The sequence below is a fragment of the Parasteatoda tepidariorum genome, chromosome 2 (genome assembly GCF_043381705.1).
Source record: "Parasteatoda tepidariorum isolate YZ-2023 chromosome 2, CAS_Ptep_4.0, whole genome shotgun sequence".
Lineage (NCBI taxonomy): Eukaryota > Metazoa > Arthropoda > Arachnida > Araneae > Theridiidae > Parasteatoda > Parasteatoda tepidariorum.
In genome coordinates, this window is record NC_092205.1 from 27,739,280 (window position 1) to 27,765,981 (window position 26,702).

Sequence of the window (26,702 nt, forward strand, 5' to 3'; positions counted from 1 at the left end):
GACTTGAGCTAAAATGTTAAATGACTCCTAATTTTCTTGTAACTATTTTTTTTCTTTTTTTTTTTTTTTTTNTTTTTTTTTTTTTTTTTTTTTTTTTTTTTTTTGCTTTTCAATGTGACTTTGAGCTATTAATTAAAGTAAAACGCTTATCAAAATAAAGATTAACTATGCGCAGTATCACGTAGACGTAGCACTCAGGTAGGCATCAATAACTAACGCTTCCAGCTCAAAATAGTCAAACTTTACTGAAATCAAACTACTTTTTCTATTACTTTTCCTTTATGATGCCTAATTTAATATTTTTCACTTACCATTGATTTTGCATAATTTAGGTATATATTTTACTTCATAACCGTCTTTGAACTCCGTAGCCATGTAATTTTGAACCTAATCCAGAAGACAAGGAATTCCTCGATCAAGTATTGGGTGAAATTTACCTTCGTGGAGGACTTCTGGATGGAACTAACCAGTGCTTACGTTAAAATGGAAAGGAAAACCACGAGAACCTCCCACGGTTAGCCTAATAGCAAGGGAATATTTAAGTATATAGAAACATGTTTCAAAATAGTAACTATAAGCACATTAATAAACACAGTAGCTTTCAAAACACTAAATGGAAGACATGGCCCTCACATGCCAATCCAACTGATTTCTTGAGCTTGCCTGACAATAAATCCCTAAGGTAACTCATTCTTTTTATGAAAAACTCTGATAGAGCTAAAAACTAAAAATAAAACTATCACTAATGTTATTCTGTAAATAATTGAGAAAACAAAGTTATCTGCTCTTTGATTGGCAATGATGCTTAATGTTCGACCTTTAAGAAAAACTTGTTGACTAAAACTGTCCCCTTAACCGCTGTCAGATGTCTCACGTATAACTAAAACTCTAAAAATGGTAATTGAGAAAAGCAAAAATCTAATAAAAGAGATTAAAATTCGTAAGTTTTCCTAGCATATTTCGTTCAGTATACTACAGTAAGCGAATCCGTGCAATAGTTTTGCTCTAAATATATATAATTTGCAATATAACTCATGATGGTAGTTACGATTGAATTATTGAATACATTAAATAAATAAAAATGAATTAAGTTTTTACCACTTCTTACTTTTTTGGGGATACCTGGGCTTTCCATATTTCAGTACTCTAGTACAATCAATTCTTTACTTAAAAGAAAAACACACGGTCACGAATTTCTTAGTATTATGAATAATGTAATTCAATGTGGAAAACAGATTCGAGCTGTCAATTTCAAAGCTCCTAAATTTGTACCATATTTAAAAGATTATATGGTTCAACACAAATTTAGATTTTTATCTCACTTTCTTTCTATTTTTCCCCCAAAGTTTTATATTCATTAAAATCAAAAATAAATATTTTACAAAGTTTTTAATTCTGACCGAATTAAATTGTAAAAATATTTTTAAAAAATAATCTGAAAATGAGTCATAAGAAATATCTAGCCAAACAAATTCTAACATCTTTTTAGGGTCTGTTCTCAGACATTCGATAAATATGTTATTTGAACATTTTCTCACATTTCTCACAGAAAAACACATTTTCTCAATACTAGCCCCCCTCCCCCCACAGTCTCTCCAAAGCCGCCCATGCGTAACATCAAACACACATCAAACAAATTCCCCCGATGTTTACGTACCAGAGCGAAAAAGGGAAAAATAGGGAATTTCCGACAGGGCATCAGCTGGGGAAGATCCGGGAGCGAAAGATCCGGCACTTTCAAAAGGCGCTGGGTGACGATAAGGAGCAGACTCCGTTGCCGGACGATTCAATCTCGCTAAGTGGGGTTGGTCGACCGGCCAGCCGCAATGGCCAGTCCGAACGAGCTCTATTCCATCGGGGAGTCGGGATCTGGCAATCCGGCCAATAAACTGAATGGCCCACCCGGACCCACCAACGGTTACTCTCCCGTAGAAAACATGAAGCGTTACATGGAATCTTTGCCACAAGATTTTACATTCAAAGAAGAATTATGCAACCAACATTTCTGGAAGGCGGTCAGAACTGAGTTTTTGGCCACACTTCTCCTGACCGTCCTGGGCTGTGGTTCGTGTCTGAGATGGAAAGCTCCTCCAACTGACCAAATAACAGCCGCCGCGGTGGAGCTACGCGTAGCACTCGCTTTCGGACTAGCAGTGACTACTCTGGTGCAGTGTGTTGGCCAAGTAAGTGGTGGACACATGAATCCGGCAGTAACCATAGCCTTGCTGGTCACCAGGCACATCAGTCTAACACGAAGTGCCGCGTATGTTGCCGCACAGTGTCTTGGTGGGCTGGCGGGTGCCGGAATATTGTACGGCCTGACTCCACAAGGACAAAGACCGAATGCCGGACTGGGTGCCACTGAACCAGCTGTTGGAGTAGCAGCATCCGAAGCATTCGGAATCGAATTTCTGGCCTCCGTCGTAGTGGTCATCACGGTGCTTTCTAACATGGACCCCCATAGGACTGACATGGGATTCAGAGCTCTCTCTATTGGATTCTCTTACGTCGTCGGTCATCTTCTTGCAGTAAGTGGTCATTTTTGATCTTCTGTTCCTAAAAATAAAATGACATATAATTTATCACGATAATATTAATTGTAAAATTAATAGTTATAGATGGTTTTTACATATAATGATTTACTTGTTAGAAAATAGATTACGATGAAAATTAAATGTAAAATTAAAAATAAAATGATTTTAAAAGAAATAAATTTAAAATTTTAATAAATGAAAGAGGGAAACTATCGCTTAAAAAATCCTATATTTACATTATTAGAATATATTTTGAGTACTAAATGGTTATTTACACTAAATACATATTAAGCTGTCATATATACTAAAAGATTTCGCCCCTTCCTGTAACCGCTCATTTTTCCTCGCGACTTCTTTGCACTAATTCTGTTTCTTAAATACTTATGAATCAAAATTAAAAATAATTCAACTAAAAGTAATCAATACGTTTTATTTTATTTTATTGGGATAAGATTTAAACCTATTTTCTTTCTTTTTTCTTTCTTCTTTTTTGCTCTCTTACCATCATCCACTAACTTGTTTTTTAAATTATCTTTTTAGCTTTTGGTTACTACGAGAACTAATTTTTTCTAACCTAACGAAATTATTTGTAGATGTGCAAAAAATTATCCCATAGTATAACTTTAAGTAGTTTTTCAACATACAAATAAATAATTAAACAGTAATAAATATAAATTTAATGTAAATTGAATTTAAAAATATAAGTAGTATAATAGTCTATTCTTATGTGCAAATTATTTAATAATTCGTGATAGTTAATATAGTTAAAACGAATATAATAGACCAAGAAAGTTAACGTATAACCAAAGTGAAGTATATTTCGACTGAAATATAAAGATCGGTAACTTTTATTTAAAATATAACATATTTCAAGAAATGAAAATAGATTTACTTTATAATATAAAAACTTCATTTGCTTCAAAATATATAATGATGGTAATAAATATTTCAGTCACTCAAATATGGGCGCCCATTCTCAAGATTCACAAGATGTGAATGAATAAAACAAAAGAGATTTAAAAAAGAAAACGTAAGGTTGTTAGCGAAAAAAGGATAATACAATTTCCATTTTAGCTGGCAACTTTATGTTTTCTGTTTCAAATCTTTCCACTTTAGTTGTTTCCACTTCAGTATCTTTCGATTATTCATTTAATTGAAAATATATGCTAAATGATGGTTTTATAATAATTCTGTATTTTGCTGATATTTGTAAATAATGCCGCCATTCTTTGCGACAAGTTTAACCTTCCATGTAGAACTTTGTATTCAATTGAATCCAATTCTTCCTGATAATAGCAAATTTAATACATTTGATTGTTTTATTGCTTTATCAGTGCATTTTGGTAACCTTTTGTATAGTAAGAATCGTTAAACAAACCAACTTATATTTTTTTTTGTATGATTCGTAAAGTTTTTCCCATGGCATTTAAAAATAGAAATTTGAATTATAATACATGTAAACCTTTTTAATTTGATTCCAATTTTATTATAAGCCTCGTTCTAAGTTTAAAAAGTCATGGTACAAACTTTAACATACAGTTATACATTTTTAAAAATTTTAACATAGTTATTGTCAAAATAGAAACCATTATTAAAACCAGAAAGTAGGAACAATAATTAAAAATTCCAAAACAGAATAATGCGTATTAAGACAACTTAAATGTCCAGTACAAATAAAATTGTGCTTTTCAGAAATGTGACTTAAAATTTTGAAACGATTTCAAACTGTCATCTTGCTTCTTAAATGTTTCTATGTATTTAACGTGTGTAACGCTTACGTTGGAATCAATTGCCATTCATTTGTTGTTTGTGCTTTTTCGAAATTATGACGATATTTCCGGGCATAGGTTTATGTGCAATTATAATCCTGAGGATGTGCCCTCCTGGTAGTCTGTCGCAACATTTATGCGACTCCGTGCGATATATAACGGTTTTAAATTTCTACATTTCGGAAAAAATGAAAGACTAAAAACGTCATGAAAAAACTGTACCTTCTAGGAAAAGAAACCGACTGCAGATTTGATATCGGATGAAATCAAAACAAAACAAAAAATTCTTTCCCATTGTTATCGAGTTAATGTGTAGATTAACTAGATTAATTTGTGCCAAAAATGTTCCATTTCTCAAACGACTAAAGTAATCGGTGAACTACTTAGATAATGAGTATATTACCATCTAGGCTCTCATTAAAGTAAATATAAAATCTTTGCTGAAACAACACCATTGTTCCTTACCGCTTAAATTAATGTAATGTTAACTATTCATTATTTGGTAACCAAAGAATCGAGTTACTACCGCCAAACAATCAACACATTAGTTGATAGAACCGATCATCAATCACTTAAAAATATATAATACAAAAAATCAAACGGTTCAAAATATTATTACAATTAAAGAAAACAACATAACATTGTTTATTCATTTTTCAATATCTGAGAAATAAAGTCAATAAGTAAAATCAAACAATCAGCTAATTTGTTGATAGAATGAAAGAAACAAACTTTTTAACTTTAACGATGTGGTGACTGTTAATGAGCATATTACCCAAATTAATTGCGAAAAACACTTTTTTCCGCACTTCAACGGATCACCTGAGTTAATCTACAGATAAGCAAGGAAATAAGCAAGGTAGTGTTAATATTGAGCTTTAGCTGTAACATTAATAAAACTTCCATTATCCTTTAAAAGTAATGGTATATTATAATTTATTAATAAAATAAATCAAATCTAAGTTTTCTGTTATAATCGTGGAGTCATTCGTAGTCTTAAATGAAAGTAATGAATCATCTTACAAAGAATTACTACTGTATTTCTTTCTTGATGAACTTAAAATTTTCATGAGTTTGTATCCAATTGATTAAAAACTAAAAGCGTAATCAAGACAAGTCCTGCGTGCAACGAAAATACAAATTTAGTTACTTACATGTTGTTAAATATTTAGTCTAATCAGCACAAATGAGAAAATTATCACGTACGCAAACACGAAAAACGTTTTGAAGAAACAAATGTTTATTTTATCTCTACAAGTGTCTATTTAAAATGAGCTGTATCATTTTCTACTTAAATTCTTAGGATAATATTTTTAAATCTACAGTGCACGAAATAAAAGTGAAACACTCTGAATAACTTTTGCTCTAATGATCGGATCTTTACTTTCTAGGACTCAACCTAAATGATTCGAGAGCCTGACTTTAATTACTGCAAACAGTATTCTAAGCTACAAAATTAGACAAAAAAGAAACGTATACTTTCTCTGAATAAACATATCTCTCTTTCGATGGATTTGGATTCTTTATTTGAATAAACGGTAGCCGCCGCAATCTGGGAAATATAGTCCCACTAGCAGAGCTGCCAACTGCTCCGGACACGCCAAAATAATTTTATAACTACTAAGTAAATTTTGCAAATATTTGACTATTATTGCTTGCTTTTTCATATGTTAAGCGTGACATATGTCGATAAAGTGGTGAATTATGTAAACCTACGAATTGTTTGGAAATAGTGGTGGATAAAAATCTACTAAATTGAAGTTATTAAATCAAAAATCACAATTGATAAACTACCACTTTAAAATATATATTTGCTGTCCGGAGCAAGTTGGCATCTCTGCACTAGTTTGGTCGGTCAGAAGAACGGTCGAAAGTTGGGACACATTAATTTTGATTTTATTCTTTGTGTATTTCGCCGTATCTCGAGAGCTTTTAAATCGAATAGAAATATTTAACACACAAGTATGAAATTCGGATCGACAAATAATGCATGAAAATTAAAATTCTACTCATTATTTATTATTTTTTTAAACTTCTCTTAACATAAAGTCGCGAAAATTTTTACATTTTAGATACACATATTTTTAATTTAAAGAATTTAATTTTAAATGGCAATACAAAAACGATTTGACGGCAATCGATCAAATAGTTTCTGAGTTATCAAATTTTTAAAAAAAAATAATTTTTTTAAAGCTTAGTTCTTCGAAAACTATTTGACCAATTGCGTTCAAGTTTTATATCTTTTCATATAAAAATACATTGTTTAAAATGACGTAAAAATTATATACCTTGCAATTTAAAAATTTTTCGGCCATTATCAACTCAAACATTAAACATAAAATTATTAAAAATTATTTTTTGCTAGGAATCACCATTGAATAAATGAATATTATAATTCTGGGGAAAAAAATCTTGACCATCATTAAATAAAATATTAAAAAAGTAACAAATAATTATAAAAAAAAGTTTTAAAAGAAATCATCTTTGAATAAACTAATTTCATGACTCTGGGCTGAAAAATTTCTATTCGCTTAAAAAGATCTTAAGATGGTATAATACGCAAAAATTAAAATTGGCACTCAGGGGTCCAAATTTTCTTGGGACAATATTTTCCGTTCTAGTTGACAGCTGCCTCCCATATTTGGAAGGTCAAGAATTCGAATCTGTCGAAAAAAAGGTAGGATGATTCAGTGGAAGTACATTTTTATAACTGATTTTGTAACCTAAAATATAGTCTGCACTAATTAATTATCATATTTACAGCCATGCCCTCTAGCCATTAAGACTGAGTCTTAATGCGTGAAAATTATTATATCATCCGATTATAATATCAAAAGTTATTCAGGTTGTTCAATTTTTTATTTGCGAACTATACAAATCACTGCTAGAAAATTGCATTGGTCGACATACCTAGGGTATTTTGAAGATTAAAAACAGGTATTTTTTTTACCTTTCCATACTCAGAAAAGCATGTAAATATTAAGTTAGAAATACCGTAAAATACCAATCACAGCTCAAATTTTGATTTTAAAAAATTGTCAAAATACTGGATTTGGCAAATGCACGGTATCAAAGATAGAGGAGAAAAGTGAAATCTATAATATATAAGATGTAAACGTTACTGAAATTAATTATATGAAAAAGTATTTATAATATAAAGTAAGCTTGTTTTTTTTATCTCTCTAAAATCATACTTATTTCTTTTTTAAAAAATATATGAACTTGCCACCATTAATGTAAAGTGCAAAAAAACGGAGCACCCTGAGCCCTGACTGACTTTTGACCTAATGATCGGATCTTCACGTTCTAAGACTCAATCATAATAATTCGAGGGGTGATCTCAAATGAGCTAATTAATTAGCGTAGACGATATTTTATGTTTCGAAATCAGGCACAAAAACGTACTTTCTCTGAATAAACACATCTTTTTTTTCAACGGATTCGGATTTCTGATTCCCAAAATGTAATTGTCGCCAAAGTTGCTTAATTAAATTTGGTAATTTATACTGCTGGAATAGTAGTAATAGGAGTCGTTTTAATCAATACTAAACATGCTATTATTTGATATAGATATTGTGGTAATAGGTTTTTTCTGGGCCCCGTAAGAGATAAATAACAGAAAAAATTTCATCATTGTGGTAAATTGCGACTATCGTGGGTTGTCGTGAGCAATTACTTACTGAATATAGTAAATCTTTATTTTGAGGGAATGACCTTCCAAATATGTCAAATATAATCATAAAACTATAAATTCGAAATATAAAATAAGTAAGAAGATATAAATATGTCAGCAATTACTCTCGAAAGAATAAATAAGCAGCTGAAATCCGTAGCAAATTTACTTTTGCCAACCGCCTCTTCTTTGGCTTCAAATATTCTTGAAATCAAACTTTATGGCAGGAAAAAAAACACATTTTAAAATGCTAAAGTCGATGTATTTTAACACATGCATCTGAAACTTGGGAACTAACAGAAAAAATAAGGAAATACAGACTATTTTTGAGAAAAAATTAATAAGAATGTTTTTTTTTTTTTTTTTTGGTGTTTAAGCAAATTGCATTTGGAGAAGAACGGATTTAGACTTGCACAGATTTTAGAAGAATGAGACATAATTAATTTTATTAACATCCAAAAGTTAAAATGGGCTTGAAACTTAGTTAGAACTAACGAAATCTAATTAGACCTAACATTTAATTAGACCACTGAAGAATATTTATAGACAAACCAACTAGTACTCGAAAGATAAGGATAGCTTAAACTATGATGCTTGGACTATCTTAATAGTGATCTAAGAAACTAAGTGGAAAGACAAGTTCACAAACAGAGTCGCGTGGTATTAAACTGTTTAGAAAGGACAAGGCCCATCCATGGCTGTCCTTCCACTGAGGAAAAAGTGAAAACTTCTAATATTTGTTTTGGATTTCTTAGAGGCTTAATTCAACGTAACTCTCTGAGAAGTGCAGGAAATAACAATATATAAAAATTTTAGTGAATTATTTTAAGTTTTTTAATTGTACTAGCATGTTAGCCTTATATATTATAACTTTCAGTTTTGTGTAGAAATTTGTATTGTTGATTAATACCGATTCATTGATTTCATTTCGTCCGAAGAACTGCTTCAGATAGTTCTTAGAACAAAATAAATGATACATCGTCCTTTTTTTTCTCTCTTTTTCTTTTTTCTGAGAGAGAGATTAATAATAGTAACATTCATATGCTTTGGTTAATAAACATTCGAGAAAAAATATGTTCGGACACGTAAGAATTTTATTCAGGTATGTGTTTCGTACGCTAACATGCCTAGCAGGGCATGTAATACTTTTGAGACTTTTCTGGCCCTGGCACATACTATCTATCGAATTATGTCAAAAGACGAAACGCTTCTTTTATTTTACAAATCTATCAGTTGTGTTCTCCCTTAATTGAGACCCAAAAAAAAGTGTTGATTCGGGAACATAAAAAAGAATAACAACAGTGAATAAAATAATGAAAATAAAGTTATTTTCTGTCATTCATTAGTAAAGGGGGAAATATCCAATTATTAGAGCAGAAAACTTTTTAAGGAATTTTTCTCTTTTGATGCTTTTTAGCTGTCCCAAAAGCTTACTTCTAAGCCAATTATCAGCTTCTATAAAATCAATAATTTATTTCATGTCCCCTGTTCTTTACGATGTAAGTAAATAATTTTCTCGGTTATGGTCTAAAGTTATCTTTATACATTCTATATCCTAAAAATGATAATCTCATTAACCGATGCGAAGGAGTGAATATATCAATTTTTGTTTTTTATAAAGATTATCCCATAAATTTATTACTTTGTTATTCTATTTTAAAAATTATCCAATAAATGCCAAGCTACACATTTTTTGTATTGATTACGTTAAGTGCATTAAAGACATTAATTAAACGTATTTAATTGGAATAAAATGGCGCGCATTTTCGGAATATTATTTTTCTTTTCGGAATAATCATCTAACACTGTCTTAAAATTATTGTTTGCTTATGATTTGTTTTCAGAGACACTTCATTATCTTTGAATAATTGCTTATAAAACTAAATTCATTCCGATTTTTCCGACCAAAGAATCCACTAATCAATCATAAGAGTAAGCAATATAAATAAGTAATTATTAAATTAAGATTGCTGTGTTATATGTTTTATGACTGATATTTTAAATGTATAATTATTAATCTTTTTTGTATTAAAAATGTATCTTGAAATTCCATGTTATTTAAAATCTGACATTACTGTAAAACCTAAATGTGTATTTTGATTTTTACATTTTCCACATTTACTAAACATGCTCAAATATTGGGTTTTCGAGAACGTTGTATTTTTACCTAATTTAATATGCAAAAAGCTAATTTATCATATCGATCATATCGATTTACCTAATTTATCATATCGATTAAGATTTGAAAAAATCTTATCGATGCAATATTACAGCTGCTAGCCGCCAGGGCTCAGGGGATAGAGCGCTCGCCTTCCAATGAGGTGAACCGGGGTTCGATCCCGGTGATGGCTGGTCGATACGAATGCTTGCACCAACCACAGTGCTGACGTGAAATATCCTCAGTAGTAGACGGATCATGGATTAGAGTCCCCTTGCCGTCAGACTAACCGTGGGAGGTTCGCGTGGTCTTGTTCTCCATGCGAATTAGTTCCATCAGAAAGTTCTCCACGAAAGCAAATTCCTCCCTATACTTAATCCAGAAGTTTCCTTGTCTTCTGGATTGGATTCAAAATTGCAAGACTACGGAGTTGGACATTAGTAGTCGGAAACCCAAAAATTGGGTCGGCTGTTCAACGGCTGTTATAAAAAAAAGATTAAGGCTGCAGATCATTAAATTCTTCGAATTGGATTGAAAATGACGTCATTGTAAATAAAACGCGATATTTGTCGAAGCCAATTAGGAAACCAATTAGGCCAATTAGGAAAACCAATTAGGTTCTACACACGCGTGTGTCGTCGCTCTCAGGTATCCAATTAAATCTGATTCAATTAATCATGGCCTAATTCTGTCACTTCTTCTAGAGTCGCAAGTACCCAATTATGAGTACAATTTTTTTCACCTTAGTTACTTACTCATTTGCAGTTTGCAGAAGGTAAATTTTGAACAGTAGTTGTCTTAAATTTAGAAACGTTTATACATATTTCTGCTTAAAACAATTTTACAGACAAGGACAATTGTTGTTTTTAACAATCCTGACACACAAGAATTATTACTTTTAGCGGAAAATAGCCAGTCTATCTCTTTAAATTATGGTGAGTGTTAAGTGAAGAACATTCTATCTCATCTGATCAGTAAAAGTTTTCGGCGAATTCCCAAACTTGGTGAAGCACTATAGAGATATCTAAGCTGACGTCACTTCACTCACTTTTCCACTGGAAATTCATCAATTATCAATTAGTTACAGATAATAGCCAATAGGAATACCTCTCTGCTGGAATATAAATATGAATCGTCTGATAGGAATGGTGCAAACGATAATTGACTGAATTTATCCACTTAATGATATATTTCAACTTCTCTCTTGGACATCTCTATATCCTTGTTTTGGCATTTTTTGTTGATCAAGAATATTTCTAGAATTTATGGTCCAATTAATTGGCTGCTTAAACCTTAAAAAATCATAGCATTTATAATAACACAAAAAATTCTACTAAGCATTTGTAAAAACGCGGGAAACAAAATTTATTGTGCACAATCAAGCATAATTTTTCTCAAACGAGCCTTTATCAGTGCACAAAATATAATATCACAGTCATCCGGCCTTTAGAAGAAAGTTGGTTGTGAACAATACAATTACGTTTTCCTTTGAAAGAAAATAAGGATATTTTTTGCAAACAAATCTAGAGTTTAATTTGGTAAATAAAAGCATTTTTTTTTAATTCTTAGAGGATAATTTTAATTCGTAGAAAACTATATTAGGAATGTTTAAAACAATGTTGAAAATGCAAATATTATATTATTCGGGACTGGCCTTACCTCGATTATTATTTGCTTCAACCTTTATAAAATTGTTCAAAAAGCAAGTGGTTAGAATCAAAAGTGACTCAAATTAGTTTTTTTGCAAGTTAAGAAAGGAAATTTTAAGAGTGCAAAGTCATGCAATTACCAGAAAATTGTTGAAAGACATTGCATCAAATTGTAGAGCATATAAAGTAATAAATTATTTACACTGAATTAAAAAATCGACTTATATTTTCACCCCAAGCAATATTCCTTTGCAAGCATCTAAAAATATTAAGAAAATTAGTTTAACAAGCCTGTGCTTCAGACTAAAACTGTTGGTTTTCAAAACAGCAATGACAAAAAAAATTAGGGTCAAAATTAACAGAATATGTTAAAATTTATCTTGCATCTTATCTTGTTACGGAAGTGCTTTGGTAATGACGTTTCGCAATTTTAACAATAAGATATTGTTACCATGCTGCTTGGTAATAAATGTTAAAAAAAATGGTAATTACAATAGGGCATAAAAACTATTTATTTAATTAAATTTACTTTCAGTTTTTCCATTTTTACTAAATATGTGGTAATAAGAACTAGAATTTTTGGTAAACGTAACCATTTGAACAGAAAAATTATCTAATGAATGGTTTAAATATCGAGTATATTAGTTTTTATTACCAGATTTATGGTTTTATTTTTACCAGAAAAGTCATAACCATACGGTAAGTTTAACAGAATTTTTTTCTGTGTGTGAAGTTTCAGAAAAATTATGTTTCGTAGTAGATCAACAAAAGCTAAGCTGTATCATTCTTACTGTTATTTTAGTTTTTATTTAATCCATTCATTTAATCCAGAACTTAATATCCAGTTTATTCACTTATTTAACTTTTAACGTGTCAATAATTATGTAAGATTTTACATAAAAGTGTCAATCTGAATTGATTTTGAGAAGCATAATTTTTTTTTTCGTTTTAGAACCATTTTTCTCTAAATATTGAAAATTATTTTACAAAACTGCAAATTAATTTGAAAACAAATTTTTTTTAAATGATATAGATGTTTAAGTGATAAAAGAGAAATTAAAAAATAAAATTGGAACTTATATGAAGACAAGGGGACTGTTATGAAAATGAATGATAAATTAATTTTGTAAGAATAATTTCAAATCCTCACTTTTTGTTTATCGAAATAATTTTAAAACATTAAATATATTTAAGTATCCGAAAAAATTTCTACAGAAAAAGTATTAAATAGATCATACTTAATGTTTATTTTCGTTAAGTGCTTAAACCAAAAAACCATTTTGCCATAATTTTACATTAAACTGTCAACAACACACGCAAAATGCGTAATTTCGAAGCCGCCACTTACTTTTAATGGATGTTTACGATAATATATTCTTTTTTTCCAAAGCTTTCGTTAATGCTTTATGCTCTGTGGATTTTAACCATAATTTTTATTCTTCAACAACAACGATGGATTTTTTAAAAAAAAGTAAAACTTGCACATATCGTTAAAATTATAATTCTATATTCTATTAAAACGGTAATTTTTTTTATAAAAAATGATGTTTTTTGGCAAATTAACGAGTTTAATGCGGCGTGGAAGAATAATTAAAAACTTCACTCAGCGGGAATTGGTTTATTGGTTTTTTGCTTATTTCCATTTAATTACCGGGGAATTAAATTATATTTTTGCAAAGCGTTTCATAATAATATTTAAATCGAAAAATGTTTTTTCCTTAACTTTCTTGAAATGTCACGCTCCTAAAATATCCAGACAAAAGATCTTATGTAATAGTGAGAAAAAAAAAACAATTTTAATTATAAAATTTTTTTTTTCTACTTTTCTATAATTTTCGCATTCTGTTAAAAGTTTTAAAGCAATTTTTTAAACAATTCACCTATTTTATAAAGTGTGGAAAATCTAATATTTAAGTACTCATATTTACTGGTTTGGTTACGTGCTATTTAAAAAAAAATTTGAAACAGAAGTATGACATTATTCATTAAAATTGATAAGAAACAAAGTATTTTGGCTGGTTTATATATATATACAATGCGCAAAAGAGCACTCAGGCTAACTTTTGAGCTAATGATCGGATCTTCACGTTCTAGAACTCAATCTTTGGTTGGAATGAATGACCACAAATATTGTATTTAAAAACTGCAGACGATATTTTAAGTTACAAAATCAGACACAAAAACGTACTTTCTCTAAATAAACATACCTTTTGTTATCGGATGCAGATTTCTGATCTCCAAAATATAGGGAATAGCTGCAATCTGGAATTCGGTGAGGGTAGTGCTCCAAAGTTTGGACCTCTTAATGTTAGTTTTACTTTTTGAGTACTTCGATATATCTCGAGAACTTTTAAATAAAATTGAAAAAAATTCGCACACAATTATAAAGTGCATTTATCCAACGATAATTCCATAAAAAAAAAAAACTTTGTTAAATATTTATTAATTTTTTTCATTATTTTGTTTAATAATGGTCGAAATAATTTTGCATTGTAAGGTATAAAAGTTTTGCAGCATTTTAAAGAATAGATTTACATGGCAAAATACAAAAGTTGTGTAAAATTGGTGGAATAATTCCTGAGAAATTGAGTTTCAGGAAAGTCAAATATTTAAATAGTTAAAACAGTTTTGCCAACGTGTTACTAGTTTTTGGTTATCACTGTAAAGAAATTTGGCTCTCTGTTTTCAATAAAAGACTGAAAGTCATTTTTGATTTGATTGGTAAACTTTTCATCACAGAGAAAGCTGTCCAAATATTTTCAAAAAAAGTGATAGTCAATTGGATGTGGTGAACCTCGTATTTAATTCGGTCAACTTGCTTAAGAAGATCAATGAAACATGTGGTTGTTCTTAATCATAAAGCAAAATGAGTCATCTTCTGTTGACCAGCGTTCAACGTAATTTTTGATGCATAACTTCAATTTCTGAATGACGTTGAATCGTCCGTTTATTAACAGTGGTTTTACCAAATGCAACACCAATGTTTCGAACAGCTACTGAAATATTAAAACGTAAATCTCGAGAATTCACGTTTAGAAATCTGAGTTTAAAATGATTAAAAAAATGCATAACTTTTAGTATTCTTACTGAGTAATAAAGCAAAAGCCAATTAATATATTATTAACTGCTGAAACTCTTGCATTTAATTATTCCCAAACTAAACGTTTACTCTCACACTTTTGAAACAACATCCACATCTGATGTTGCAAGCGAAAATATATTGATCTTATGTTTGAGACAACTTTAATGAGAAGGGTTCGAAATCTAGGAAGTTTTAATTTTTATCGTTAATTCCTTTCAATCGGATTCGGTTCGTAATTAGTTCATTTCAGCATTGCGTGTGTGTTCAGATGAGATCTGAAAAGGAACAAACAAATGTATTCTATTCACTCAATGACATGAAAAGAGACTTTGCGTGAGGAGAATTTAATAGAAACTGTCATTTCGGGAGAGTTAATTTCATTTGTTTCTGAATCTTTGAAAAGAAAAATTTTTCTCTTTTGAAAACATTGAGTTATGAAAGAGTCATTGATTCATGTTATTTTTTGATGTAGAAAATATGGGTCTTCTTTTCTTTTCTGCTCATTTCATTATTAAGAACTCGAAAAAAGATAACTATTACGACAAATAACTTCATTTTAGTTTTTTAATTAAATCTTAGAAATAATGATCTAGAATGTCTCATTGCTCTCGACAAAACACCATAGTTTCAGCTTCCATATAACGCAAAAGCTTATTAGTTTTGCTCAAATGTTCAATACTTAAGATTTGTTTAGAGGGCTATGTCGTCTTATGAACGAAAATATTCTGTTTTACTAATCATATGTTAGGTTTTATCCATATTTAACCAAAGTTTTCTATGCTAATTATGTCATATATATGATATATATATGCATNATAGCACAATAAAAACAAAACCGAACTAAAAACGGAAACGAAAAGAAAACGAAAGTAAGTTAATAGTAGATAATGTGTTCTAATTTCATTTAAATTTTTTTGAGTGCTCCTAACACTATTGTATTGATGTATTTCGCTTTGGCTATATTAATACAATATTAGAAAGCACTCCTTTTTGCGGATATAATCGTGTGGGCGGATGAAGAGATTATATCTTTTCTTTGTTTTGTTTTCCGGATTTGTAATTTTTTTTTTTTTTTTAGATAATCAAAAATTATATTTTTTAAATACTTATGAAAAAAGTTTATTAATTTTCATCTGTCATTATTTTTATTTTTTACCATATTTTCTCAATATTTTAGCTTATATATATATCGCGTTCATGAATTATCTCAAAATGCAGATGTATTGGGGAGAAAGAAGTAAGAGCGGATACCTCGATTGTATGGATTGTTAGTTCTGTTTTCTAGAGGACAAACTATCTGAATTGCACTTTACTAGTCGAAAAAGGACCTACCATTACTGAGTTGTAGGTTAATTCACGACATTAGTGTAGATATGTTTGTTCTACTATGTTTCAGTGTAGATAAGTTTGCTCTAATGTTTTCTTATTTTCAGGTTATTCTTATTTATTGATCATTATAGTTATAATAATGATTCAAAATCCAGCTTTTTAGACGTTTACTAATCCATATTTCACAAATTATACATCTATATTTCATTACATTTATTCATATTCTGTCATTAATTTCATAAGTCGTTTAAGCGAAGAAGGAAAACCGTTTATCTTCGCTGAAAATGCAAGAAATTAAATAGAAAGTTCCTTATCTGCACTGATGATTCCTCATCAAGAAATCAGCATGGAAGGAATATTCTAGAAGGCATGATGTTTTCCATCAGAGCAAAATTCTATTTTTTGATTCTTTATAACTGTTAACGAGATTTTAATGTTAGCTGATTTTTACCTTCGTAACGGACAGATCACACCTTCGCATATTCTAATTCCTATTGCAGTTTCACATTGAACTTCACTTAAGAGTGTGCGAAAAGAAAAATCGATATAAATATTTTTTAATGTAAATAATGTTATTAATTGTCATTTTAATGGTGAAAAAACATGCTTCTATTTATATTTGAAACACTGAATTTCGTTTCAACATAATCATTAGTCTATGGAATTTTTAAAACAATCTCTTTAAATTACATACTTGGTGGTGAACAAATATCTTTTATTTCTAGTTCATTTTGAATAATGTATTGATTATTGAGTGCAATAATCTTTTACTACCATTAAGAAAAATATTTAATAAGTAAGATATAAATAAGTAACTATGGAAATTCCGTGGTAGTGGGAAGGTATGAAGATAAATTTGTAGTTCTTTGATGTTTAGTTTTGCTTTTAGGAAGCTAAAAAAGTATATGTAACGTGGATTTCGACACATTAGTTGTTAAAAAAATGACGAAAGTAAAATTAATGCCAATTTCTAGAAGTTTTTAAATTTTTTAATGCAAATAATTAATAATAAAGTTAGAAACAAAATGTAATATTTATGGTTCTATTCGAAACAAGTTTTACTTGCTTATTTTGAAAGTATTGTTTCAAACGTTTCCTTCTTTTCTTTTGTCACGTCTCTCTAATGAAGAGGAATCTGGGATTGAACTCTTTTTTTTTATCCCTTAAAGTGTTTTACTCATGTATGCCAGTTCCCTTCACTTTTACAATTTTCATTCTAAAATTTCAGTAAAATAACTGGCAGCAGTCTGTCTATCCAGCAAACGGTAAAGCTTACGGTAAAAAACATTTTTTACCTTCATGGTTTTGAAACCGCTTACAACTAATATAGTTAAAAAGCCATGATTACAAAATTATATTGCTTTTAACCATTTACAACTAGTATATTTTCAAAATCGTAAAAAAGAAATTAAACTGGACGTTGGAGATAGGCTATTCATTAGCTAATGGGCATTGAAGTTAGATTGTAGTTCAGTTGTGATGAATCAAATGAACCATTGAATGTAGTTTAATTAATTTATCTGGTTGTTTCAACTATCATAAGAGATAGAAAATGCTAGACTTTTTTTAGTTAAGTAGTTTTATGGTGCTGCCATCTATACGTGAAGGAGAATAACATATTCTAATAGTCCAGGTAGTATTCTAATAGTCCACAGATTGGGGAGTGCAGAATACTGGAAACTCTTCACGCATTGAAGGAAATTGAAGAAATATTGTGAAGTCAGTCCTGGGACTCGAGCCCTCGTCCTCTCAGTCATGAGATTGATAATTTAACCCTCATGGCTATAACATGTACCTAACTGCAAAAAGCTAAGTAGCTTCATTGGGGGGTCTGGTTGGTGCAATAAAATTCTTGTTATTTAACCGTATTTGGTGAAAGCATTTAATGAACGGTATTTCTCACAGTTAGCGGTTCAAATACTATATTATTTATCGTTATTTGACTGCTTTGCTTGAATATGGTAAAATAAAGTGTTCTATGGCATTATTTCATATAAAGCTGTTGATGTTTTTCGCAAGCTGATACAGCGTAAAAGATTATCCAAGTCTAAATTGAAATCACGTATATGTGATCACGATCCTGAATGGGTAAAATACTTTATAAAGCGATTCTACAGTTGAGGGACAATTAGGAATTATAATTTTATACTAATTTTTATTAACCTTTTTATATGAATGTGAAACTTTTTATATGATTATGAGTTATTTTCATCAATTTATAATTGATACTAGGATATTTCAGGCGCAGATACGTCTTTTCAAAATATTTCGTTCAACTATATAGTTTAATCATGCATCAAGTGGGGTATGAAACTGGGTGATCTCTTTATAGAAGATTTGTGAACTTTTTTGTATACAAACTCAACGGCACTGATTGTTCGAATTATAAAATAAATGGTGTTATTTAAATTCGATTTCTTAAAAACTATTTGACCAATATGCCGACCATGTGGCCGAGTGGTTAGCGTGCCTGACTGCAGAGGCGATGGTTGCGGGTTCGAATCCCGCTCAGAGCATGAGTGTTTCTTTCTCTCTCTCTGTTCTATGTCCTTTCTTTTGTGTGTGTGATTGTGTGAATGTGACCCGCCCTATAAACGGGCCTGTGGTTGTGTGACGTGGGCGACGCTGCTCCACCGCCGTGGCTTCGCTACATGTGCCCACTAGGTAACGAGAAGAGAGTACCATTTCTCGCATTCCTAAGGCCAACGGGTCAGTGTCCCAAGTGCCCGCCATTGGAGAAAAAAAATTTGACCAATATAACGCATATTTTGTATTTTGCTCTGTAAAATTATATTCTGTAAAATAATGTAAATATTGTATACCTCACAATTCAAATATTTTTCTACTATTATTAAATAAAATAATAAAAGTAATAAATATTTACTGAAAGTTATTTTTTGCATGGATCTCAATTATCTGAATTATGTGCAAAAATTTTCATTTAGTTTGAAAAGTTATCCAGATATGGTGGCATGTGCAAAATGTAAAACTAACATTAAGGGATCTAAGCTTTGGACAGCTCTCTTGATCAAACTAAGGGGACTTATATTTCCCTAACTGCCGCACCCCCTTATATTTTGGAGGTCAGAAATACATATCAGTCGAAAAAAAGGTGTATTTATTTAGATAAAGTACGTTTTGTGTCTGATTTTGTAGCTTAAAATACCGTCTCCACTAACTAATTTGCTTATTTGAAGGCACCCCCTCGACCCATTACGATTGAGACCTTGAAAGTAAAGATCCGACTGTTAGATCAAAAGTTATTCAAAGTGGTCCTTTAATTTTTTTTGTGCACTATACTTGCATAGTTATACTACAAAACAATAAATTCCGTAAACTAGTAAAATACCCAACTAGAAACGATACTATGAAACTGTTTGACATATAACTTATGAACAAACAGTGTCTTATTGCTATATTATCTCAAGTCCTACAAATATGTAGTCTACATCATCACTTACCACTTATAATTATATTCATATGAATTTTAAGTCATTTTAAAATGTTGAAATAAAACTAAATGAACGAGTACTTTATTACAACAGTAAAGAAATATGTACTGTTTTGGACAGAATGTTAAAATGAAAAGCAAAATACAGATAAAATAGGAAAAGAGAACAATACTCAATTCAACATGTGTAAAAAGATTTTATGACAGCTATCAAGTATGTAGATAGTCAGTAATACAAACATGATAAAATCTGAAATTTTCAAATTTGCAAAATATTTCTTTTTATGTGCCTCGCATTTAAAGTCAAATCGAGCTTGCAAAATTCAAACTCAAGATTGGCAGCATTATTTGAACTTGGAAAAAAAACTTATATGAGCTTGACTGCTAAATAACTAATAAAAAAAAGTATCATAAACTAAATAAATCTCTAAAATGTTTTCGAAAAAATGTTTTATCACTTTTTTTAGAGCATAAAACAAAACATATCACTCACATCCTAAATATAGACAAAGAATTTTTATTTTCGTGGAGAAAAACAAAAGGGGTTGAGCATCTACTGGGACGATAAGCCGAAGTTTTTTTTCCTTTAAGCCTTCATCTGAAATGCCTCTCCTTGATGGTCGACACTTAACGGTTGCTAGGCAACGAGATGCTATATCTACAGATCATATCCCAATTTGTATTCCACTCTTTACTTTGCTGAGAAATATTTTACCTTCTTTTTGCTTATTCGAGAAGAATTTCGAAAAAGTAACCTCCGCGCAAAAGTACCCGGGCAGTTTTGCTTCAACAGCAATCTGTATGTTCTCAGAGTCATATTTACTGGAACAAATGCCTTGAATTACATATTGCGATTTTCCCCGCATTGTTTTCTGAAGCAAAGAAAATTTGTAATGAAAATGCCGACCGTCAACATTTACGGGAGAGATTTTATTACTTTTTGAATGTTTTTTTTTATTTATTTTTCATTTTTATACCATTTTGGAAAAGTACTGAAAAGTAAGATTCCTTGAAATCAAAAGTATAAATCTGTGAGCTGCTTTTCCTTTTTTTTCTCGTAAAAAAAGACAAAAGAATCTTATGAAAATTTATGTTCAGAATTTATGCAACTCAGATAAAAGAAAATTTAAATGCTTTCTCAATAATATAAAAACAAACTTCCTTAAGCACTATTTTGATTGTTATGTGAACATAAAAATGCATGACATGAATCTCAATAAACGAAAGAATAAATTACTACAAAAGAATACCTGACATGAAGCTCAATAAAACAAAAGACCATATGACATGAATCTCAATATAATAAATTAGTTAACTAAAAGAAAACACACGACTTGAGTCTCAATAAAGAAAAATATGCTTGACATGAAACTCAATAAATAATAGAATAGATGAATGAAGCTCAATAAATAATAGAATAGATGACATGAAGCTCAATAACAAAGACTACATGTCATAAAGTTCAATAAACAAATACATTTGTAATTCTCAGAAAGGCGACACTTTGGGGAAAAAATTTAAATTTAAAATCTTTAAAATAGTTTCGTTAAAAAAACACCCAGAAACCCTAATTAATACCTAATATTTCACAAACATGCAGTTAATAATTATTTTCTGGCATTCAAATTTCAAGTTATTAACAACAAAGTTTTTTAAAGGACTCAACTGAGTTACATAGTTTAGGTCATTAAAGATTTATAGAAGGCAGGAATATAGCAACATAAGAAATTATTTGCTTTTCAAAATTTATTTAACTAGAATTTTCTCTTTAACTGTCTTCTTGTTGCTGCAAGTTTTTTTTTACGAAATGGCTTACCAATCATACATTTAAACAAAAATAATGAATGCTAGCGTCATTTATGTAAGCTATAGAGAAATGCAAATAAGTGACCAGGAAAATGACATATTTTCGTGTGGCATGCAAATTATTGACTGAAAAACCTATTTTTACGAAACATTTTAGAAACTATTCCTTCTGTAGTATTCTTTCCTTCTGTATCCTGTATATTCTACTTATATAAATTCAATTTTTTTATCATGATATTACTATTAAACGTTATCTTAAGTTTCTAACATTGCCATTTACTGTACGTTAAATCTGTCGGATCACAAAGTCCTCCATGTTCCCACAACAAATCAGTACCTCGGGGGGTACTGAATTGGAGATTGATCGCTCTCTGGTTCAGGTCAAAGTTACGATCTGTGAGCGAATTAATGGATGTATGAATGGATCCGCCCTATAAACAGGTGCGAGGTATGGGTGTCAAATTCGTGGTCATAGATGGCGCCACCTGAAAACAAGAACACTCTCATCCTGTCCGCCTTATTGGCCGACGACAACCACAACAACAACATTGCTATCTACTTAACAAGTCAAGAAAATGCTAAGCTGTCTTACCTTATACGCTAAATCGAATGTATTCGAATCGATAAAATAAATTTGATAATTATAAATGTACAATTTGTATAATCGTTATCTACAGGTAACTACCATGGAGGTCATACGCTCATATCGGGAGGAGCCCTAATTCCTCTCCTCAGGCCTCTTTAAACCGGAAGTGCAAGGTCATGTAATTTTACACCATTTACTAAAAGGAGGATACGTAACAGTTTGCAAGTGGGTAGAACTTTTTCCTTCGACTGTTTTGGTTTTAGGGTTAATTCATGGTTTTCTTTAGGTTAATTCCTTTGGTTAATTCCTAAACTATCTTCACATCCTGGTTTATCTCTACTTGCTGTAGTACACTAAAGTATGCAGCTAACTTGAAAAGCCGGAAAAATGTTTTCTTAACATCTGACCTAAAGGCCGAGCAGAATGGAAATTAGATTAGTTTTTGGGTCGATGGAATGATTCGAACAGTAAGGTAATGGTTGAGTCGAATTACGAATGAATTGATTATAAGATAGCTTCTGTGAAGTAGGAGGAATGTAGAGGATATCTAGTAGGCAAATGCTTTATCGGCTACTAGTTAGAATCTGCGACTTTTGGGGTTTCTCGGTCAATGCTGATCAATGAATGATTCAGACTAGTGTCGTAATATTAATGTCTTATTGGATTAAATCCATCTAAAAATGAAGATATTTGGATGCTCGGCTTTTTATTATAATAGATTCATAAAGAATAATATATCATATTTTTGAAATTTATTTTCATCGTTACTTAAGTAATTGTAAAAAACATTAAAAATGAACTTAAATTTGAGGGTTGACTTAATATTTTTTTCGTAAAGTATGTTTGGTTTTCTTGCGTAAGAAATGAGCAAACAGTGAAGCAGACACTATATTAATTTGTTTTCAGAGACTAACTGTAAGTATTGGTAAAAAACTAAAAGTGTTGACAACTAACTGTAAGTGTTGGTAACAAACTAAAAGTGTTGACAACTAACTGTATGAGTTGGTAACAAGCTAAAAGTGTTGACAACTAACTGTAAGTGTTGGTAACAAACTAAAAGTGTTGACAACTAACTGTAAGTGTTGGTAACAATCTAAAAGTGTTGACAACTAACTGTATGAGTTGGTAACAAACTAAAAGTGTTGACAACTAACTGTAAGTGTTGGTAACAAACTAAAAGTGTTGACAACTAACTAAAAGAATTGATAACTAACTAAAAGTGATTATTTATTTTTTGAAAATAACTAAAATTTCGATTACTAACTAAAAGTGGTGATAACTAACTAAAACTGGTGATAAGCGTCAATAAGATCATGAGTCGTATTACAATTGTTGAATTGAAATTATTATTATTACTTTTTTTTTATTTAATAAACCCATCTCACGAGGACTTAGTGGTTAAATGCACAAAGCTGTCATTGTGAAGGTTTGTGTTTCGAACCTAAGTAACGTTTTGAAGGAAACGCAGTTACAGATCGAGCGGTACCACCTCTTTGTCTGAGAAGAAAAGGCATCATTGTGTGCAATGTTGACCGCATATCCAGAATCAGGTAGTTGGTCACCAAATTATGGGATCTTAACCTCCGAAATTCCCCTGATACACAATGGGCTTAGTAGAGGGTATGCTTTCTTTTACATTTTTATACCAACCATTTTAAATTTAAATTTATTAAAATCTGATTAGTAATTTTGGTTATAATCAAGAGAATCTGAAAACTGNTTTTATTAAATTATAAAATGTTTAGAGAAAAAAGATTGTGCGGAAAACGTAAATACTAGAATTTGTAATTGCTTTATGTCCGATTGCAAGCAAGAACTAAAGTCGAAGCAAAACTTTTATTTCCTAATGCCTCGATTCTTTTTAAAAAACGAAAAGTGGAATTCTTAAAATTTTTTTCGTCAAAAAAGAATGTTTATTTAGGAAAACTAATGTTTTTTTTTTAAATTTCATTTCGCAATTTAATGAATAGTAAGCACTAATAAATGAACATTAATTAGGTAGATGTCTCTTGCAATTTATTATTCAACGCAGTATATTTACTCGATTATTACCTCAAAAGCTGTTCTATTCGCTTGGTTTTTATTTCGAAACTGTAAATATCAGAATTGCACTTAAATTATCTTTAATTCAAAAAGTAAATTAGACCCAACTTAAGATCCAATGCATTGGATAACATCTAATATAATAATTTATATATAATTATGCTGGTATAATTTTACAACTAAGTAAAAGTAATCTTTTGAAATTATTTTTCTTCTGTTCGTATGCCTTTTTAAAATGATAGTCTGCTTAAAAATATAATATTTTAAAATTTGCCCTTGTTGGCTGGAGTTTCTGACAACAATGACCACACAAAAATTTATGAAAAAGTTAGGAGATTCAATTCAAGTAAATTTATGGACAGTGTTACGGCATATTATTATCTGTGTCTTGTGTTGATTCATGACCAAGATGTGAAGAATTGCATCAAGATTTTTTTTTTTTACAGATGTTGGCTAAAACTTAAAATTTATCATTTTCATGTAATAATTAAAATTAAGTAAAAAAACTAATTAAGTTTAGCTTTTTAAATTTTTTTAAACAACATTTAATTTCATTTACGAATTTTTTTTTTATAAGCTGCATAATTTGGAGTGAAAGCTCGGGTCTCAAAAGTTTATGGTTATGCATAGTGGATAGAATGTTATCTACACATTAAAATAGTTATAGTTCCAAAGCATTTTGCGTATATACTTTTCCTACTTTTCCAAACTGCACAGAGATTGATTATGAAGGACGACCCAATTTCTGTGTCCAACCAATTGTGTATAAACTTTGAAACTAACTTGTACAAATTCATTAAAATTTCAGTTATAACATGAATACTTTTACTTAAATCCTTTTTAGTTTAGAAGGGAAATTAACAAAAATGTTAGACTTATTTCATCACTATTTTCATTAAAAGAACGCATATTTATTTCAGGAATAAAAAACAAAAATAAAAATAGAAAAAATGCTCGGATGCAGTTGGCATCCATTTGATGTTTTTCTGCGATCGCCATCATTCTTTAATGCATCCATCTACTTGGGAAACTGTATTTTTAGAGAAAAGTAACCATTCATATTTTAATGAGTTTTGGATCGATTTTAACCTTTAGGGATGCAATCATGCTCTAAAACGTTGCAAAAATATTGAGTGAAATGTTTTCGAAAGTTGATAACTGCTTTCAAAAGTTCAGATGATGATGATGTTTCACATCCTCCGGGCTATTTGAAGCAGAACATTTTTCATAACAAGAAAAAGGGGGAAAATATCTCAAATAAATATCTCAAATAATCATGTACTCAAAAAATATCTCAAACAGTCATAAATTCAGCAACAACAACTACAAAAAAGAATTTGTAGAGCGAAAGGTTAAGTCATTAATATTTTTGTATTAAATTGAAATTATTTTAACTTAAATTTATGCGAATATTTTATTATTGTTATTTCGTTATTGTCCAAATTTTAAAACTCCGTTGATTTAGAAAGTAGAGTAGCTGAAGTTTAATTTTTTTGCTTGTTAAAATAGACACCATCTCCCAATAATTTTTTTAAATTTTTTTTTTAGAGGGGGAGCTTACATTGCACTCTCACTGATTTAGAAAAGAATGAAGATAAAATTGCGTATGTTGCAGCTAAGTCAGAATTGCAGACGTTGTAGACGATGTTTAGGAAATTTTTGCAATACCCGGCTTGTTGAGGCAAAGTATGAAATGAGAGAAAATTATATAAATTACCTATGCATTATGAACAATGACAAACTAGACATTATATGATTTAAATCGTAAGGCAAAGTATGACAGCATGATTTGATGAATATAAATTATGGAAAATGAAACAGCGCATTACTTTTCCTAACTTTTCATTAACAAAAATTGCTGAGTCGGCGACCAAGGAAAAACAAAGCAGTTTTAATGTACACAAATTTTGCTTCAACCTGCTTATTTAGATATTATTGAAGAAAAAAGCACTTACCAATCAATATTTCTTAAATTAAAGAAAGAAAAGCATATACGTAGAGAACACCGGTCATATGTATGCCGAGCTTTAAGCCTTTATCTTAATTCAGTGTAAACAAAATCGGGCGAGAACACACCGATCACTGAACACTTGTTTTTAAAAGCTCTTCAATATAGAGAATACCGAGTCAGTGTATACTGAATAATCGACCGCCAATCACTGTCCCTTGGTCAAATATTAATTATTACTAATTAATCATACTAATTATAAGTATGAAATTATCATATTTCATACTTTGTCGGTTTGTCATTTGAGATTGCATACAGTCTTTCATTTTCCTTTTTGCCTGTAAAATATACATTACGAAAATCTATCTTATTATATAAAACGCTAATACGTACGTATGTATGTATCAATAAAACCGATAATATTTCTTTTCTCACGCTGGCAACAGTTTTCATTTTTAATTGATTGGATTCGGCGCGCAGGAGCACGTAGTGAGCATCATATGGCTAATCGGGTGAATTCTCACCGAATTATCAAAAAAATTCTCACATAATTATCTTCATCGAAGCCGATGCTTTACATCCGGCGTTCAGTACAATTAAGAAAAATATGCGAACGGTTTGCAATTTCAAATTAATATTGAAATGCACAGGTTTAGAATTTTCTACAGTTAAAA

General features: G+C 30.3%; 1 protein-coding gene across 1 annotated transcript in view; it reads left to right on the forward strand.

Annotated features, from left to right (window-relative positions):
• Positions 1-1,655: 1,655 nt before the first annotated feature.
• Positions 1,656-26,702, forward strand: part of LOC107440203 (lens fiber major intrinsic protein) — a 42,633-nt gene continuing 17,586 nt past the window's right edge. The window contains exon 1 of the mRNA XM_021144889.3: positions 1,656-2,528. Coding sequence (XP_021000548.1) covers positions 1,827-2,528 — 702 coding nt within the window. The 5' untranslated portion in view covers positions 1,656-1,826. The remainder of the gene's footprint in view (positions 2,529-26,702) is intronic.